The 20,151-nt window shown below is 39.9% G+C and overlaps 2 protein-coding genes across 2 annotated transcripts in view; both read right to left on the reverse strand.

The window, feature by feature from the left end:
* Positions 1-20,151, reverse strand: part of slc8a3 (solute carrier family 8 member 3) — a 161,107-nt gene that overhangs the window by 140,890 nt on the left and 66 nt on the right. The gene's annotated exons all lie outside the window — the stretch shown is intronic.
* Positions 12,326-20,119, reverse strand: LOC121953188 (cytochrome c oxidase assembly protein COX16 homolog, mitochondrial). Its single transcript, XM_042500120.1, is given in 5 exon segments — positions 12,326-12,933; positions 16,077-16,145; positions 19,075-19,107; positions 19,109-19,153; positions 19,672-20,119. Coding segments are annotated over 5 exon segments (321 nt in total). The 5' UTR covers positions 19,732-20,119; the 3' UTR covers positions 12,326-12,819.

Raw genomic sequence — 20,151 nt, forward strand, 5'->3', positions numbered from 1 at the left:
GTTTAAGTTCCCGAGGCTGTCAGCCGGACTTTGCGCACCATCGGAATGACCACGGCTCGTCTCCTCCGCTGCGCTGACTCAGTTTCTGGAGCTCCCGATCACCGCCGGAGACGCGCTTCGTCTTTAAATCATCATCCTCGGACAATTTGTATTAATATTAGGCCTTTTCTCACGCCGTAGAGGTGTGAAATGGTTGCGCCCTACAGCCCTCCGCCCCCCATTTTTTAAAAAGTCACACAGACAGACTCGGTTAGGCGCGCAACTACGTCACCATCGGCTGAGAGAAGAAACCTGCACCACAAAATATCATCCAGGCCCACAGCCCTCTGTGACAAGTGCTCACCACAGCAGGGAGGAGGGGGAAAGATTGTAATTAAGGTATCACCCGCGATTTTACCTCCACAACGCGAGGGTGTTTGCCCTAGTGGTCACGTTCGGGTATTTCAAGACGCAGAAATAAGTGACGAACACTGAGTCACTGACATTTAATCTGGACAAATGCCACAAATGCCACGCTCACACACTTACACAACTTAATAGTTGCAGAAACAAACATATCTGCACTTTAGGGACTGTACTCTATTTATTCACGCTCGAGATTTACCTTTTTCATCACTGCCAGCGCCCCAAACTAGACAAAGTGTCTCGCCTTTTACTTCAAAAAAGTATTAATCGTTTGTTTCTCCTGGAAAACGCGACATGCATCCACCTTCCTTTTCTTGGCACGCGCCTTGGCGCATTTCACTCGTCAATCAGTCCCCGATCTTATGGGGAGATGGCACATAACCTCATGTGTTGTGTTCACTGACCCTGACCCTGACTCGAATATGCATAGGATTTTAGTATGTTTCTAAGATTTTAAGACATTCAGGACATTTTTAGGATTTTAGCACATTTCTAGAATTTATGACATTAATCAAATTTTAAGACATTTCTAGGACATTTCTTGGATTTTAAGACTTATACAGTCTCAAAATCCTTTGAAATGTCTTAAAATTCTATAAATATCTAGTATATATAAATAAATATATATATATAAATATATAGAAAGGATTTTAGGACATTTCTCTGATTTTTTTGACGTTTCTAGGATTTTTGGACATTTCTGTGATATAAGAAAGTTTCTAGATTTTTAGGATGTTTGGATTTCAGGTCGTTTCTAGGATTTTAGAACATTTAATTTTGGGTATTTCTCTGATTTTGTGATGTTTCTAGGATTTGGGGACATATCTATGATTTTAGGAAATTTATAGGAATTTAGGATGTTTTTAAAATTTTAGAAGTATTTGAAATATTCAAAAGGATGTTAGGATTTCACGAGGGTTTTTTTACTATGTGGAACTTCACGTCTTGTTTGTTTAGTCCACACGAAAGCCAAAGTGACAAGTTTATTAGGTGTAATTTCTGACAGTATGTGGCTGGTTGCCTGGCAACATATTCCTGATAGGTTAGTTAGTCTTTGTGGGGAAGCACCCAACAAGAATGTAACCTGTGTATACGTGTGTGATCATGTAACCCCTCCATAACAGATTACACAATATTAATAAATTAACAAAAATATCATTTTTACCTTCAGAAAGAGCCTGGCTAACTTCTTGTCTTTGCACTAAGCTGAGATAACTATACGCAAATAGGATATTCCCCAAAATGTCACACTATTTCGGACATAGTTCTGATTATTACTGCCTTCATGTGCACCTCGGAAATATCGTATTTATGAGTTACGAGCAAATGAATGGCCCTTAAAAGTCCAGTGGGAAACTGGGAAATTTTGCTGATATCCAAGTTGTACTGTTTGCATGGTGTTTTCAGGCAGTAGAAATGGCAGAAAGCACTGAAACAGTGTCAACAATTGACTGTAAGAAATAATATATTTCGTTCCTCGTAGCTTTCATATATTTTCAGTAGTTGTATATTTTAGTATATGCATCTATTAGCTGCAGCACGCAAACTAACATTTTAATATAAAGCATGCTAGGCGATTGTTCTAACATTAATAACATTATTTTATAACACGAGTTGACGTCATAAATGCATAAATGTGGCGGCCAAAAGTCAATGTTTGGTCAGTGTTAAGAAACGTTTTTTTGATCACATGTAAAGTGTAATATGGTATTAAAGTGTTGTTGTGTGACTGTTGCCCATGTAGAGTGACGCAGAGTTAATATAATATATGACATATATTTTAAAAATATATTAATAAACTGGAAACAGCTATCAATTTCTTGTTTAAATGCTCTCAGCAGTAAAATGCAACCCATCTTCTTTGTAGCTTCCATGTTGTTCGCACTTCCTCAAAGTACATGAACGCAACAAAGTCGGATGACCAACTTCCCAACCCAGAAACTACGACCTTCCAACATCACCTTAATGCAACATAAGAGGACAATTCACCCAAAAATCAAAAGTACATGTTTTTCCTCTTACCTGTAGGGCTGTTTATCAATCTGCGTTGCACTCTGAGTTGCAGTGTTGGAGATATCGGCAGTAGGGATGTCTGTGGTAACGTAATGCTACAGGTAAAAGGAAAAATATGTATTTTTGGAATGGGGACGAACTGTCCCTTTAAAACAGATCCTGCTCTGGGTCCTCTGAAGTTCAGGCAACTTTCTCATCAAATTCTCATCACCTCCTATGTTTCTTTTGTTTCCCTTCTTGCAGTCGTGTTGCACAACCCAGTGATCTTGCATCCACAGTCAGATGCATAGCCAGTAGATAATGAGCTTCAGTGGGCACACAGTCCTTGATGCAGCACAATCACCCATAACCGCTGCTGACGAGACAGACCAAGCCCCAGAGACAGGAGCAAAGCAGGAGGATGTTGACACTGCCACCACCTCCAATTACACAATCACACAGGCCTATAGCATTCTGGGAAAAAAAATCTGAAAGTCCCAAGGCAAACCAAACTGTATGTAAAATTAATACAAACATTTAAAAGTCTTTTAAATTAATTAGCGATTAATCAATAATGAATTATTATTAATCCACCCAGAAATAACAGGGAGAGACTCGGAGCAGTCATCTTATTGCGGCATAGAGTCGCCTTTCTCTTTTGGGATGGAGCCTATATGCAAAGCAGGAAGAAAAAAAATCAATTGGATCCGATTTTAATTACACAGTCCGGCACTGTGGTACAGAATCTTATTAGCCTGTTCAGATTTCCATGCTTGTTAAATTCAAATATGAAATTCAAAAACAATCGCTTCCAAAATGGACGGGAGGGATGAGACGGGCCAATCTGGCCCTGCAGCCCACCACCACCACCACCACCACCACCACCACCCACCATCCTCCACTCCCTCTCCATGTAATGCTGTAATTAGTATGGAGAATACGGTTGGATGTTTTAATGAAGTTTTCTTATCTGCAGGAAAAAGGGTGGAGGCAGAAAACACACTGGACAGATTGGCGCAGGCTCTTTCGGTGTACCTGCAGCCTGCATGCATCGTATGATTGGAATTCAATGCCTGCTCTTGCCTCTCTCATCAAAGTCCTCCATGCGTTCAGTGATGATTAATGGATTATACTTGTAATCAACACAGCAGGCCTGCTCGTGCTTCCCACTGAGAGGAGCAGCTCTTACAAAGGGCGGGCGGCGTGATGGCCGCAGCCCTGAAACTGACTGGATGCATCGATTCTCTTAGAGTGACTTCACCTCTTCTTCCTGTTTTTGCCACAGAACCAGAGGTGGAGGACATGCTCAGATGTTTTACCCGAATAAACCTGTCAATACGGCACTATAAAATTACTCTGTTACAAGTAAAAGTCCCTTCACTCAATACCTCACTGAACCCTATGAAACCTGAGAAAAACTGGCTTGATTTCTTTCAAAATAATGGGATGAAGACAATGAGCAATGGAAGAAGAAATTACCCCAAAATTATCAAGAAATTAGTAAAACAGTACAAGAAAATTACCTGAAAATAAAATGTGTAAAATAAATAAATAAATAAAAATTTGAAACATAACTTTTTGCAGCAGCTATTCTGTCAACAAAACCAGGGTATTTTTAAGACTTTGGGAGATTTTGCTGGTGTTTTTCTTGGTGACAAAACAAGGTATTTGGGACACTTAACAGAAGTGTGTCTCGCAATAAAATCAGGTGTTTGAACCCAAAACAAAAAAATGTCTTAATTTCTAACTATAACTAAAGCTGTCAAATAAATGAATGGAATAAAAAGTACAATATTTGCTTCTGAGATTTAGAACAGTAGGAGTAGAAAGTGACATGAAATGGAAATACTCAAGTAAACTACAAGATTTGCACTTAAGTACAATACTTAAGTAAATGTACTTAATTACATTCCTCCACTGCACAGAACAGTTGACGGTGTCTCCAGATCGGTTTCATTAAAACGTCCGGCATGCAGCAGCAGAGAATCTGGAGCAGAGAACGATACAGAACAGCACAAGAAGAGAATAGTGCTGCAGCTGCACTTTGTGATTTGTATTTTCTCTCTCCGTGCTGCACTCGGCACTCTGCACATGCTGATAATTTGTAGGCTCCAGTTGCAACAACTTCAGTGGAAAAAAACAGTCACACACACACACACACACACACACAGTGGGGCCCGGCTGGTGAGAAGACAGAGACAGGGGAGGGGGGGGTCATCAGGGGAGTTAACACCAACATCACCCCTGGGCGACGTCCACTTATGACGGTCAGTAATGAATAGTGAAGTTGTGAAATGAGAAAGGTAAAGAGTCTCCTCGCATCAGGATCTACAGACCCTCAAGGCTGAAGGGCCACTTCCTGTCACTGGTGAATGTGTGTGTTTAGAGGATGGTGTGGTGGTCGAGGTCAGACGCAGAGCAAAGCACCAAACATCCCCTTGAGGACTCACTTAAAAAGATGCATGAGTGTAGAACCACAGCATTTAAGTTACTAAATGAAAATACTGTGTTTTTGAATGGTAAAAACACAGTAATGTAGGGGCCTCCAGCCCTTAAAAGGGCCATTTTTGCCCCCCCTAAAAAAATTCTGTCAAGAGGTACAAAACATATTTATGTCACTAAACACCTCAAATATGCCTAATAATTGAGGTAGATCAGCTTATTTCTATTTTTACGAGTGGCAACGAAGGCTGACTTCTTGGCCAAAAAGTTGCACTTGAACGCACCACAATGTTTACAGCCAACTAGCAGGTACATTCTGCACCTGTGTGAGAGAAAATAACTCTCCTTAGCAGCAGTCTGTATTCATCATTCAAAAAGGGAAACCGGAAGGACAGATTCAAGACGCTGGTTAGCCAGTTAGCACACTAACAACACCACCTGATGTTGAGAGAAGAAAATTATATTTACTGTGCACAATGACACAAACAAGTACAGTTTGTGCTTAAGAGCCTAATGGCTAAAAACAATAATCTTACCAAATATAACATCTTTGTTTCAATCTCACTCGCTCTTGTCTTTAGTCATTTGCTTTCCCCACTTCAGTTTCTCTTCTCAAACACGAAGCTGCTCTGCCAATTAGAGTGAATTCATGCGCGGACAGGCTCCGCCGTCGCCAATGCAGATTCAACATCCTGAATCAGCTAAAAAAAAAAAAAAAAAAAATGACAAGGGCCGAGCAGCGCCAATGGTGTTGAACACACTGAAAACACCAGGGTGACAGACACTCAGCAGTGGTCCGACCCTGACCGTCCACTGACCATCAGCGGATCATTTGCTTGGTGTGTCAGGGCCATAAAAGAGAAGTAATTCATGTGTTTTACCACAAGGTGGCGCATTTCAATTTAAAACAGGTTAGTACAAACAATCACGAGAGCGGGGACGTGAGTTTGTTTGAACTCTGCTCAAGTGCTTTTACGTGGCCAGGCCCCAAACTTGTGAGGAAGTGGTTTATATAACAGTTTAGTGAACATGAATGTTTTGGAAGTATGAGCGTAATATAAATCAGACATAGTTTATAGTGTACAAGTTGTGTGAGTTTGTAAACAATGTTTGGATTTAGTTTTGCTGTTTTTAAATGTGGATCTTATCCACACATCGTGAAATCGTGCAAAAAATGCAAAACATTTTTTCATGAATGCAAGATAACACACAGCACAGTCAATAATTGATGAAAAGTTACTATTACTACAAATACTACCGACTCCTGTCACACATCTGATCTCATTTTAAGCAGCTCCAACAGAAGCAAATCATATTAACATATGTGGTGGGGCAAAAAGACAACCACATATCGTATCACTATCTCCAGTGCAAACACAACAAGTTTGGTGTCTAAAAAGCTGCTTGTAAAACAGCGATAGGTCACTAAAACACAATCAGTTTTGTTGTTTTGGTCTCTCATAATGGTCTGAGGCGAGACAGGCGTCTCGCCTCTACCCTCTCAATTAGAAAGTCAGCTCATACACTATGTCACTTGTTACAATGCCAACATTTTCCTCTGGCGTCTGGGCTGTTGGTAGACCTGCTCACAACTTCTGTGCCGACTTCGGCCATAACCTCAGATCACAAGTAGTCGCTTCATTTGACAGGGCCACAAGCCAGAAAGTCCAGCAGCATGCTTGCAGTTTCCAGCCAAACAGTATCACTGTCATCCAGACATGCATGCATCAGCTCAATATGAGAGTATGCACATAATCATACAGAGAAGAAGAGCTGGCTATTCTTCATCTAACGCTACATAACCTTGACTAGCCCGCACTAATAAATCCTCTCCTCAAATAAAACCCTGACACTTCATAAATATACAGAGTGCAATGCAGATAGAAAGGAGCCGGCGCGAAGCTTTCACACTGTATGTACTTTGAGCTCAAATAAGATCCATAGAGACCCGTGTTTGCACTCATATAGCAGAGCTCGGCTACGGAGAGTGCCCCTTCTGCAGCTGCAGCTATTGGAGCTGAGCATTCAGTGGTTCACTGGTCTGGAATATATTTGCAGAGGAAGATGGGTGAGAGAGGGATACCCGCACTGACTCCATTACATCAGAGACACAGTGTAGGACACTGGACTCCACACTCATCGACTCATCTCCCCGTGCCTTATGGTACTGAATGAAAGCGAGCAGGAAGGGGGAGCGAATCAAAGGCCGGGGAAGACGGGATGAGACAGGGATCAAGGCGGAGGGGTCAGCTTGGCCCAGGGGCTCGGGTATGCGTGCCGGGCCGAACGAAGAATGCTCTGCCCCCCCCGTGCCCAAAAGCCACGTCTCTATGGCAACGTGTGGCCCCTGCCTTGGTCCTGGGGAGAGTGGAAGTGACGGCGGCGATCTGCGCGCGTTCCGTCTGGCTCATTATGTGGGGAATGAAGTGAAACAGCCAGGGGGTGCATTTGTTCTGCGTGGACTACCCCTCAGCTGCCAAGCGTCTGTCTATTTTTAGAAATGAAACTAGAGAGAGAGAGAGAGAGAGAGAGAGAAAGAGAGACTAAATAAAATAAGCACAGAGGCCATTTCCCCGCTCACTTCCTCCCTCCCTCCTTCATGTAGAATAAGTCTATTTTTTGTCATTCGACTCTCCAGCTCTCTGTAAGTGAGTCAGTGAAGGTTAAGGCCTTCACTGACCACAGCTTCACCGACTTTGTTTGAGATCTGGGGCAGGGGATTGACAAAAAAGCACACGTACTGTACGTTAGCCCTGCGCCGAAAAGGATTGTTTTAATTATTAACGTCATAAAATATATCTCTTAAATTTGAAAAAATGTTAACAATGTGACCCAAAGTCCAATGTGATGTCTACAAATTTCCTTTTTTGAGACCCCGACATGACCCTCATGTAGTGAAGCCTGGAGCCTTTCTGCAATTTTTTTTCACATTTTAACTTTTCACAAAATAGCTTACTTATACCAAGTGTTTTCACCAGCCGACATACTGCGCGTGGTAACCAGAAATGTCTACAAAGGACAACAAACAGCCTTTTTACCCAGAGCTACACCAGCCGAGCTCACCGCAGTCATCCGTGGTGAGATTTCAGCTCTGAAAAAACGAACTAGTGACTGAGCTCAGATCATCTGTTGCCGAGTTGAAAACTGCACTTGCGACACACTCAGTCCAGATTGCTGACATTGAAACTTCACTTACCGATGCCGACAGCTCGAGAAAACCAACTCTGCTTTAAGCCTCAAGTTCCACAATTTTGTCACGCAGGGGCTGCTAAATATGGCGGCCATTGGAAAAAAGTTAACGGCGCGACCTCACGCCAGTGTTTGGTTGTCTGTTCTGGGCCTCTGTAAAAACATGGCGGTGCAACATGGTGATCTCCGTAGATGAGGGGTCGCTTCCTATGTAGATATAAATGTCTCATTCTAAAGTATTGACAACAAAACAACTATTCTTGTTTACGGATGATTATAGACTAAAAAAAACATACTATATCATTCCATTTCTGCTTATATATCCCTCTTTATCCTACACACTGGACCTTTAAAATGTGTCAACTAACCAGTTAATCGACTAATTGTTTCTTACTGTCGATGTATAATACTAAATGATTAACAACACACTTTCTTGATATACAAACTGTTTAATATATCATAGCTGGGAAGCATTAAGTGTATTGGAATGACAAAGCCTCAACACATAAATTATTCTCTCGTGTTTTTAAGTCTTTTGCTCACAGGCGTTGGGATGTCATGTATCTGCTGTGGGCTGCTCACACTGTGCTTCAAACAGTGCTCGGTGTTACAGTGAGAGCGGAGGGCGACTACAATACTACAACAGTACAGTGGGGGGTTTCCACCAGTATTAGGCTGATAGGTGAGTGACACCTGGAGACAGACCGACAAATCAGCTTATTTAAGATATGACGACACTGATCACGTCGACTGATAACAAAAAGTAACCACAGACTGTCCTGCAGTGGGATCACTCCAGCTATGATACATCAATTTGTGACTTTGCGAAACAAATGTGGGCCAATGGCGTAAAGTGTGTGCACCAAGGGCTCTGCACGCTTGTAGTGTCCTGTCACTGCATCTTCATGGTTGCTGTGCCATCGCTTTGATAAAATCTGTCCACACACATACAGACATATTAACACCTGCCAAAGTGCTCAAAATATCTACTGTGATCGTTCATGTTACAATAGATGCCTCCAGGACCACATTTTAGCATGACATACCAAAACACACAGACCCAGGAGGTAAAAAAAAAAATCAACCACCGCAACGTTATCCCAGTTGGTAATACAAAGTACAGCGATGCCAAAAATATTTTAAAGGAAATTTAGGGAGAAAATACGATTGAGATGTGAGGGAAAATTAAAGAGATATGTTAGGCAGTCAGCCTGGTTTGAGGATTCACCGGGAGATCCTTTGCCCATTCACATAATGTGGTTGAATATCCTGCGTTTCATTCAAATCTGTCATCTTTGTGAGAAATGTCGCCTCGTGAGCGGTAATTAATCTTCATCTGGAGGTTGTGTGTGAGTGTGTGTGTTTGGGATTTTTCATTCATCAAGGGCCAAAAAGACGGAGAGCTGCCTGGTTCCTCTGCAGATTGCCTCCACATCAGAGCTGTGAAGATCTGGCAGCAGGAAAAAACAGCTCACAGGGCCACGGAGTGAAAAGGACAATCTGAATGATTCAGGGGCCCATAGCTGGAGGGGGTCCCTGGAAGTTGCAAAGGATTACAGTTATTTAGTGTTTCAGAGTGCCGAATTTCAACCAGCTACATGGTTCTTGTTTCTAAGACCTCATTAGTTCCCCCGAAGTAGTAAATATTGAATTTGATTTCCTCTTTTCTTAGCCTTGTCCAATGAATATTTGATGGCGTTTTCTTGCATTCTCAAATTAAAAATTGAACAGCACGTGAAGGGGGGCGTGCCTTTTTCAAATTAGGACTTCCAGCTCATCATGCATCCTGATGGCTCGCTTACGATTGTGAGGCTTCACGGACTGACCCATTTTGGCCTCTGACGAATACACCCGTGCCGCCCATAAAAGAACCGCAGTGTGCTGTAACATACTATCTTCTGCTTGAGCGCTCTAAAGTCTCCTTCACATGGTTCATTTGATGTGGGCTCTATGGAGGAGCTGCGAGGCGGTATGGCTCTGTACAGCCAGAGAGATTACGGATGGTTCACCGAACACACAGCTAATAAATACCATATGATGCGTATTTAAGGAGGAAATGAAAAGTGACTAAACAAATAGAATATTTAAAGTGCAGCCATCTAATTTATTTTTACACACCATGTAGTCTGCAGAATTACTGGATATCCTAAAACTGTCAAACACTGTAATGGTTAGGTCACTCAAAATATAAAAAAACCCCAAAAAAACATGTTCACAGTTTTCATAACAACTGTCTACAAAGAAATAAGCCCTACACGGCGCCCCTAAGGTTGATAACTTTCTTCATGTAGTAACAAGTTATCTTGTATAGTCAACAATTATTAAGGGAACAAGTTGATTATCATGTTAGAAAAAGTTTTCTTTTGGGAACAAGGTATTATTTTGTGGGAGCAAGTAAATTATCTTGAGTAAACGAGTCAGTTAGTGTGGAAACAAGTTATCTTGTGTGCTCACTTAATTATTGTGGGAACAAGTTATTATCTTGTGCTCAATTAACTGTTTTGTGGGAACAAGTTGATTACTGTGGGAACAACCTTGTATTATATTGTGGGAGTAAGCTATTATTTATTAAGTTATTTATTAAGTTATTATTTTGAGTGCACAAGCTGATAATCTTATGATGACACATTGATTAATTTTTGGGAACAACTTGATTGTCTCGTGGGAACAAGTTATTTTCTTATGTGCACAGACAATTATTTTGAGGGAAAAAGTAAATTATCGTGTGAGGACAAGTTTTCCTGTGGAAACAAAATATCTTGCATGTAAAATTAATAAACTTGTGGAAACAAGTTATTATCTTGTGCACACAAGTTGATTATCTTGTGGGAACAATTCATCTTGTGGAAACAAGTAATTATCCTGTGGGAACAAATTATTATCTTGAGTACACAAGTCGATTATTGTGGAGCATGTTCGTAATCTTGTGGGAACAGGTTATGATCTTGTGCACACAAGTGGATTACTATGGGAACAAGTTATATTTTGGGAACACGTTATTACCATTAGTAAGTTATTATCTTGAGTGCACAAGTCAATTATTATGGGAACAGGTTATTAACTTGTGCACACAAGTCACTAATTGTGGGAACAAATTGCTTAAGTTAATTATCTTGTTGGAATAAGAAAAAAATGCTTTAATAGTTATTCACACAAGATAATAACTTGTTCCCACAAAATAATTAACTTCAGAGTACAACATAAAAAATATGACCTTTCAACAACTTCAGGGGTTCGTTCCTGTGTATCAGTGTTTCGTGTTTTTCCAGAGCAGCAGTTTTCAAAGTCTGACACTTCTTCCTGCAGCTAACCTCACAGTATCAGCCTCGTCCTCCAGTACACTTCAGATTGCCTTATCGACCATCATCAAACTCAATATTTCTTCTTTCCCACAGTTAGAAACAGCAGCGTCCTCGCTGTTGTTTTGATTTTCAGACAGTACATATCTAATCAGAAACAGCCCGGGGCAGGCCTGTGGAGCATCCAGAATAAGGTGTGTGATTGACCTCTAAGATTACTTATGCACCAGCATGTAGCGGCTCTAAATTTAGAGAGCCCTCTGCAGAAACAGAAGCGTACACCAGACATTTTTATCAACACACAGCCTGACGAGAAAGGCTTGATCTGATCTTCCAATCCTGTGACAAATTACTTGATTAATCTGTTTGGAGGATTAGAGGCAATTTCTGCTTCACGGCAGCTCGGCCAAACAACCGATGACAAAGCTGGAAGATTTAGTATCAGTACAACCTGTGCATGAGAAAATAATCCTCACATATGAGCTGTTGTTTGTGCCCCGTAAATTCCCGAGCCTGAGAAGCACTGGGTATTAAAGTGACTCAAAAATCATGGGCATAAAAAATGTGATTACAGAAAATGTATCCCAGGACATTTTCACACAGACCTCTCCACCTGAAGAATATTCATTACATCCTATTTCACAAACTGAATGAGGGAAAGCAGTACGTATTATCTGTCAGTCACCCAAACATTATTTATACGTACAATCCGAAGACGTACAGCAAAAATCATGTTCTTTTGGTTTGTCGAACAAAAAAAAGGCAAAAAGGTAATACTATTTCCATTATAAACGTAATAAATCCAGCGCGTTGCAAAGTAATAACTGTCAGAGAAACAGATTACTGTTGAGACCTATAAAGCCCGAGGAAAGGCTGGACTGTTGCGTTATTTATTCTTTTATACTTTGAACTGGTAAATCAAAGTGATACTGCTGTAAACAAAGACTCACCACATATACGAGCTTTTGTCAAAAACGAAATAAAAGTAAAAGTAACAATTTGGATCAATAGAACATAATTTATTGAGACATGGAAATCATACACTGATATATATATTTCTCTCCTTGCTTTCAGTGTGAAAGGTAAGGTGCAGCAGGACACAGGTGCGCCACCTACTGGTTGGTTTTTACAACAAACTCCTGATTCAGAGTGGAGCATAAGTTACCAACAGGTGACTTCTTTATACATGTGTATAAATAAGCGAGCACCAATCCATATTTGTTTGAATTTAAGACCAACCTTGAACTTAGTTCAAGGTTTTGGGCTCATGTTGCAAAATTTTAACCACTAATAGTCCAGAATGTGTCACAACTAAAGACCAAAACCTGCTGCAAACACTTGGTAAACTTTTGGGTCCAGCACAGACCCAACAAGCTGAGTCCGTGCCCTGAAGTTACAGCGTCCAGGTTACATGAATTTTAGTGTCAGTCAAAGACTCGGTCCGCTCGTGTCTGGTCCATCCTGCTGCAGTGTGCGTGCAGTCTGCTGCGCCTCAGTCTTTTTGGTTTAACCTGGCACGCTGCTGCTCCTGGTACTCTTTGGAGTCCTCCCAGGGACGAGGACCCCGGATGTTCCTCCACTCTTCCAAATTTACCTCCTTCAGCTTCTGCAGAGAGGGAGAGAAAAAAAAAACAGATGAGGTTAAAAAAAGGCTCATTTTCTGGTTCATACTTTTATTTATTTTTATTACAATTATTAGCACACAGTTTTTAATTTAAAAAAAGTAGATAAGCGTAACAAGAATTGTGCAGGAGAGGTTAAGAAACCCATAGCGGCTTATAGTGAAAACCTCTCCTCTAGAACTTACAATATATTCAAATCATTACAGCAGTTCTCTCTTTAACATGACAGTATAACAAACCCGAACCCGAACCCGAACCCAACACGCCAACACAGCTAATACATTAACTACTTCCTGTTTGGGTTCCTTCTAGAGTGTGTTTACATGCTTTTATGGGCAAAAAACACTATTTTACTCATAATGTCTGTGTTTGGACACCTTAATCACCGTCTGCGTGAAATGCTAAGTTTAGCCCCTGGCTCTCTAAGCTCCCTCTGCCAAAAAAGTCTGCTGTGATCAGTCAGCGCTCCCTATCTCTACACCATCATTGCAACTATAGAGTTATTTGAGAGGAGAACGGCAGCACGTTCTACAGTGAAAATCACCAATAAAAGCTTAGAAACACAACCGGACATGTTCCAGCAGGAACGAGCTCTGAAACTGGGGAGAAATCAGCATCAACAGCCATAGCCCCTTTCACACATGCACTGCAAACGTGAAATTATCTAAATGTTACCTGACGGAGCTGAACGTGAGACTGCAAATGTACTAAATAGTCAGACTGGACATTAAACAGACTTTATACATTATGTAAACGTTTGCCGCAGCGTGCCTGGAGCAGATGACCATATAAAGATATCTGGCACACTATGGGAAGGTTTCCATTTCATATTAGCACAAAAACTTGTGATATTTTCGAAATGTTAGATTCTGTCTCCCAGTTCTCGCATTAAGTAAGTGCTTTTGAGATTTTAAAATATTGAGATATAAATAATGTATGGAGATATAGCCTCAAAATACTGCAGTATAATTTTCAGCCCATGTCGCCCAGCATATAATAAGAAAAAGCATAATAGAGCCCCTTTAAAATTCACCCAATAATTCACTATTTGACCAGATGTAGATGAAACTGTGTCAGAAAACTGATTTTTCTAACTCTGAAAAATTGAACTTGGGCTTCTGCACGAACACGAGAAATTATTTAAAAGTCAATTCAGAATCATTATTTTTTTTTTCTAGTTTTACTTCCTGAAATGTGCAGATGTAGAGAAGTTGTGACCATCTGCTGTGTCACGCAGGTGAGAGGAGGCAAGAATTAAGCTGCCAGCGTGCTTCTTCAGAACAGCTTGTCGGATTGGAGAAGAGCTGCGGTAAACCCACCGCCCCCCACATCTTTCTGACGTCGGATTAGGAGGGCTGAGTGTGACTTCTGTAACTTTATGAAACAGATAATCTGACTTTCACACCCACCTGTCTCTTCCAGGAGAGACTGTGCGCAGTTATCCTCATATTTAAATGAAAAGGCGTCTTTATGACGGCCGGCGTTTCACTCTGCCTTCAAGTGTCGTTGTTCAGTAATATTAGTGATGATGTTCCTGATACGGAGGTCATTAAAAATCAATTGTCAACTTCCAATTATGGCTGGGTATTGCTTATTAAACAACAAATCAAAAACCAATACCAGCACCCTTAACCCTTTGAAACCTGGATCGACATCACTTTTCTTGTGCTGTGTCCAGAAACCCAGAGCAAATTTGGTTTGAATTTTTTCGAAAACATGGGCAACTAGCCCAATTTTTTTTTTAATTAGTCGATTTACAGAATTATTTTTAAAAAGTTCGGTAAAATGTCTCTCTCTCTCTCTCTCTCTCTCTATATATATATATATATACACACACACAAAATTATCATAATTATGGATTTAATATTACGCTACAGAATTATTTTTACGTTTTAAACAATTTTTTTTCGGGTCATTTCTATTTGTTTGGGTTTTTTATTTACTTTCCTTTTTTTGTATTATTTCTAATTTTCACTAAATTTTTCTTTTTCTTTTGCTTTTTACCAATTTCTTGCAAAGAAGAACACTTGTTGTGATTAGCTGGGAGCAAAACCACACAAATGTAGTCGTGTTTTTCTAGATCTGACTGGAGAAGTTTGGAAGCAACTTGGTACTCGGGGTGGGAAACACCACAGCCCCCCAGATTTAATATTCTCTCAATACAATATTATTGCGATATAAAATGTTTTGTAATATCTTGAGTATTGCATTCATGAATTTATTACCTTTTTAACTACAAATTAAGAAAAAAACTTGATAAAACAATATTGTTTTTATCTAATAATATACATTTTTCAGTCTGTTCATCTCACCTTTATGACTTTTTTATATCAACATGTATCTAGTGAACTGAAAAAGCAACTGAAGTTATTCTAGTAGGCTACTAACTAATAATTAGTATTTACAATATTAATAATTTATATGATAAATAACATTGACACTTGCCGTCAGTGGATTGATACAATCTTGCCACGAAAAATATCGCAGTACTATGCTGTATTGACACCCCCCCCCCCCCACACACACACACACACACTACTTAGTATTTGATTTGATCGCTGAGAAGTATTGAGTACCAATACTAAGCGTCGCTGCCTGTTGGCAATATTCAATAAGGAGACAGAACAGCAACAGTATTTTGTTTTTGTTCTGACTGTTTTTGTTAGGATGAAAAAACCTCAGAATCGTGATTAAAGCAGCGTGCTTAACAAACAAAGTGATGCAGCACACCTGATCAATGATAAAAAATATGGGCAAACCTACAAGTCTAATTACTTTAAAAAAAAGCAACTTAAACACTTGAATTATTAAAGGGGGTATCCTGAAGGTGTTAAAGATTGTTTAAGAATTGTAAATTCCCAAAATTCTCCTACATACGAGGTTAGACATTGTATAAAATTGTATGAATTATAAATACAACCCCATGTTTTTACGTCTCTAACGCGTCTACACGATAATTTCTAAACACGATACAATTTGTTCTCGACACCTTTTTTTAAACATCTTGATGGCACTCTATAAAAGCACATATTGTTTACCAGCTCCTGTTTCTTGCCGACAGACCGCACCAGTTAGTTTCTTTCATCTCCTCTCAGCCCCTCAGGGTGCCCAGCTTGTGTCTCCTTACCTCGTACTCCTCCTCCAGTATGGCTGACTGCTTTGGGATGTTCACTTTGGCCTCCAGCGAAGGATCCAGCTGAGAGAGAGCGAGGAGAAATGTTACGATAGAAAGTCACGCACTCACAACAACAGAGAAAATGAAAAGAAATCAAAGAAAGGACGAGATGAAGAGAAGAAAGAAGAAGACATGGAGGGGCTCTCTGGCTTATACAGCTGCAACTTTGGACTGAAGCAGCATCCCCCTCCTCTTCTCTGTGTATTTCTTTAATCTATAAATGATGACACCCGCAAGAAGGGGTGAAGCACTTTAAAGTCCGGCCTATAACCTTGTGTGAAGAGAAAAAACTTTTTCTCAGCAGCGTCAAAGTCTAGCCGCTCCCAAACCTGGAGGGCGGATCCAATTTACCTTGTTTTCACTGTAAATTTATTCGGCTGGATTTGGCATCAACATCACCAGGTTTAGCAAGAAATGAAAATTATGTGTCAGAGGGTTTCAGGAGAGGGACTGGAGTCCGATGGAGCTATCTGGGTTTTGCAATTCAAATTGATTTTGCCCGAGAATAGGACTGAAATGAATCCCATTCTGAATCATTACTTTTAATGAGTTCTAATATTTCACAGCAATAATGCCGCAGTTACTCTGGTGACTGATGAGTTTCATAATTCCATGATTGATTTTTAATTAGACCTACATTACTACAGCAAATAAATAATATATGGAATATTTTGCAGCCTTCAGACGAGGGAATTAATAGCCCTGGTAATTAGTGTGATACCTACGATGGAGGCGTTATTAGCTTTTCTTCAACTGCCCGAAACTAAAAAATAAAAAAAACTTGGAGCATCAGAGGTGAAGAAAACTCACACAAAACCTGGACAAGGAAGACAAAAGGCCTTCAAGTTCATCTCTGCCTCCAGGCTAAATGAGACTGTCGAGAAGAAAATGCTAATTGGACCATACAGTAACTTACCCATCAGACAGCAGCTTGAACATTTTGAAACCTGAGTAAATTGGCTTGATTTCTTCCAAAAACATGGGAGGGTGCTGAGCAACTTAACAAGAAATGGTCCAAACATTAGCGAGAAATTGGTAAAAGAGAAACAGTTACATGACATTACTGGGAAATGAGCAAAAGACAACAAGAAAAGACAAACTAAAGTAAAAAAAAAGAAAGAAAAAAATAGAAAATGACCTTAAGAAAGTGCAGATTTTTTATTTGTAACATAATTTTTAATAAATAATTCAGAAAATTAGAAATATGTTTTCTTGGCATTTTCCCCCTAGTTTTTTGATTATATCTAATAATGCATCCCAGGTAATTTGCAGACCATTTTCTTCCCTTCACTAATTTCTTTTTTGCAATTTGCAGGAGATTTTTTGCAACCCCCCCCCCCCCCAAAAAAAGTTTTCTGGTTTCAGAGGTTTAAATTATGGTGAAAGGCGCCTGAATACAGCACAATAAACTGCTGTCAATCCAGGAATTAAAGACTTAATGGTTTAAGCGGGCAAATATCTGTGTGAACAAAATAATCTAATCAGCTGATAACGGAACCGGAAGATTGTGTACATTTTGACAACTGTTTAGATATTCCATGCATTAAATTACATGTGCGCGCACGCACACACACACACACACACTGAGCAGAGACTGAACTCCACAGGGCCTGAGAGGAGAGAGGGGGCTGAGGGGGACTCGGTCCGCCGCAGGCCCCGTCAGAAGAGAGCGAGTCTTGTGGGGGCAGCTGCACGCTGCCAGGGGCGCGACGCCTCCCTGCACCGCCGTCATCCACAGTGTAGTGCCGCCTCACATGGACAGTTATAAGAAAAGATGCCCCTGCCATCTGGCTCCCACCCACATGACGCGCACCAGCGTTTGTCAGAGCAAAATAGCACAAAACAGCCACTTCCCCTCGCAGCCAGCTCATCACATTGTGATGGCTTCTAATAAAGGGCCGCTCCTCTGTCAGTTTAATGAATTGTGTCTGTCATTTAATGAATTATTAGAGCTTGTTCGCACTTCTTGCTCTTGTATTGACTCACTAAATGGGTTAGAAGAGCCTGTCAGTGCTGCACTGTCTGACGTGATGGATAGACAATGTGTTAAATTCCAATGATAAATAAGCCGAAATCAAACACACGACACTGTGAGATCCCAGCAGTCCTCACAGACTTAGAAACGTCTCTGTGAGCGCTATTTTTACACTGTCCTCTTTGAATAAAACCATGAAGCTCACGTGCAATTGTGTGTCTGACCACTGGGAGGAGTCATTGCACACAGAGACTGTGGGCTTTTCCCAAATCACCCAGGGACACTCAACCTGCTTTGCCCCAATCATAACACGCATTACAACCGCACTGTTGACATTCTGTGTGAGCAAATTGCTTTACTACAAATTCTGCAAAACCCAATTTCATTTTATTCAGATGTTTTTACACAATGCATTTAATTTTTTTATTATACTGTAATTTTATTAAATTCTATTTTTATGATATTAAATGTACTATTTTTTGCATGTTAAACAGATCTTGTAACAAGATTCATTATTATTTGTATGTGTTTTTGTTAATTTTTTTATATTTATTTTGTTTGTTTATTTTATGAAGTTTCATTTCTGATTATTATATAACTTTGACAATTTTTTTACCATATATTTTATACAGATTTTTTAAATAGATTGTTTTTTATTTTATCTATCTACTTTTTTTCATTATTTATTGCGTTGTTTTTTTTTTTTTTTTATAAAACTGAGTGTTTGTTGTGGCAGATGCCTGAAACAAATGTAAATTCTGTGTGACTACCTGTACAAACTTAGACTGCTCACACTAAAATGCACATTTAATATCGTCATACAGGAGTTAAAAACTGAGAGGTTCGATTGTATTTAGGATCAAATATACCCGGTTTCTTGCGATGGTGAAAATGTGAGAAATTTTTATCTGCTGTCACATTTATTGAGCAACTCTTCATCAAATATACGTAACATAAGAGTTAATTATTACAAACCTTTTTTCTGATCCTCTGAGCATCGTATCGAATTTTGTGTGAACTCTCTCAGGCCAAAGGAACCTCCAATTATGAGCAACTGAAAAAAAACATAGAAAGTGAATTAGTGAACTTCACCCTAAGTACTTTGGTTATTGATATTTGGGCATTTAAGAGCAATTGCAAAATCTGGAGGGAGTTTCCACTATACCTCCGCCATAAATCTGGACGAATCAATGGGAAAACTTAAGACTTCGTTTTAACGCAGTTACAGATTTTTTTAAAAACCTTTACTCTATTTGTGGGGAAAAAACAAACAAGGCAAAAGTCAAAACTGAGACTGTTATTTACTCTGGGTCAATGCGGTCCAGTGAGTGAGTACAAAGAACAACAGTAGCTTGCGTTCATAATAATTACAACCAAATTTAAAAAGGAAAAAGACAAAAATAACTAATTACATACATAAATCGATTTTCAATATTAACAGTAATCTGACAAAACAGCTCGCTTCAACTAGCAGCGTTATGCATCATGAAGCTAACTCACTAGCTAAAGCTTTAGCTAACAAGCTTATCAACGCTCGAAAATACGTTAAAACGTAAAATAAAAGTTACTTACAAGCATGGGGACTCCATATTTGACTGTTTTATTTTTCTGCAGCGCTTTGAGAGTAAACATGACTCCTGTCTTCAGCTACAAGCCCATTTTTTCCTTATGAAAACACAGAGGAGCTGCAGGTCACAGCCGGGACGCGCTTCCTGTGAATGGGTCCGACGCGTTAAATTGTCCGTGTAGGTATGAAGATGCAATCGAAGGTTCCTGTGTCCGTCTCCAAAATGGCGATGGGAAAATGCAACAAAAATGTCAAGAAATAAACTCCGGAAAAATAGCTTGTTAAATGTTAAACCTCGTCGATTTGTTGCTTAGTTCTGCCTGTGATATTTTTCTTATCAGTTTCTAAATCGACTTTTTAATTTTGCTTTTTCTGCTTTTCTTGCAGTCTCTTTCACGAACAATCGCATTTTTAACCTTCTACTTTTGTGTCTTTGCACGTTTTACTGTGAGCACATGCACTTTGCACCACTGCTAAACAAATCA

Source organism: Plectropomus leopardus, chromosome 14 (genome assembly GCF_008729295.1).
Source record: "Plectropomus leopardus isolate mb chromosome 14, YSFRI_Pleo_2.0, whole genome shotgun sequence".
In the NCBI taxonomy this organism is placed as follows: domain Eukaryota; kingdom Metazoa; phylum Chordata; class Actinopteri; order Perciformes; family Serranidae; genus Plectropomus; species Plectropomus leopardus.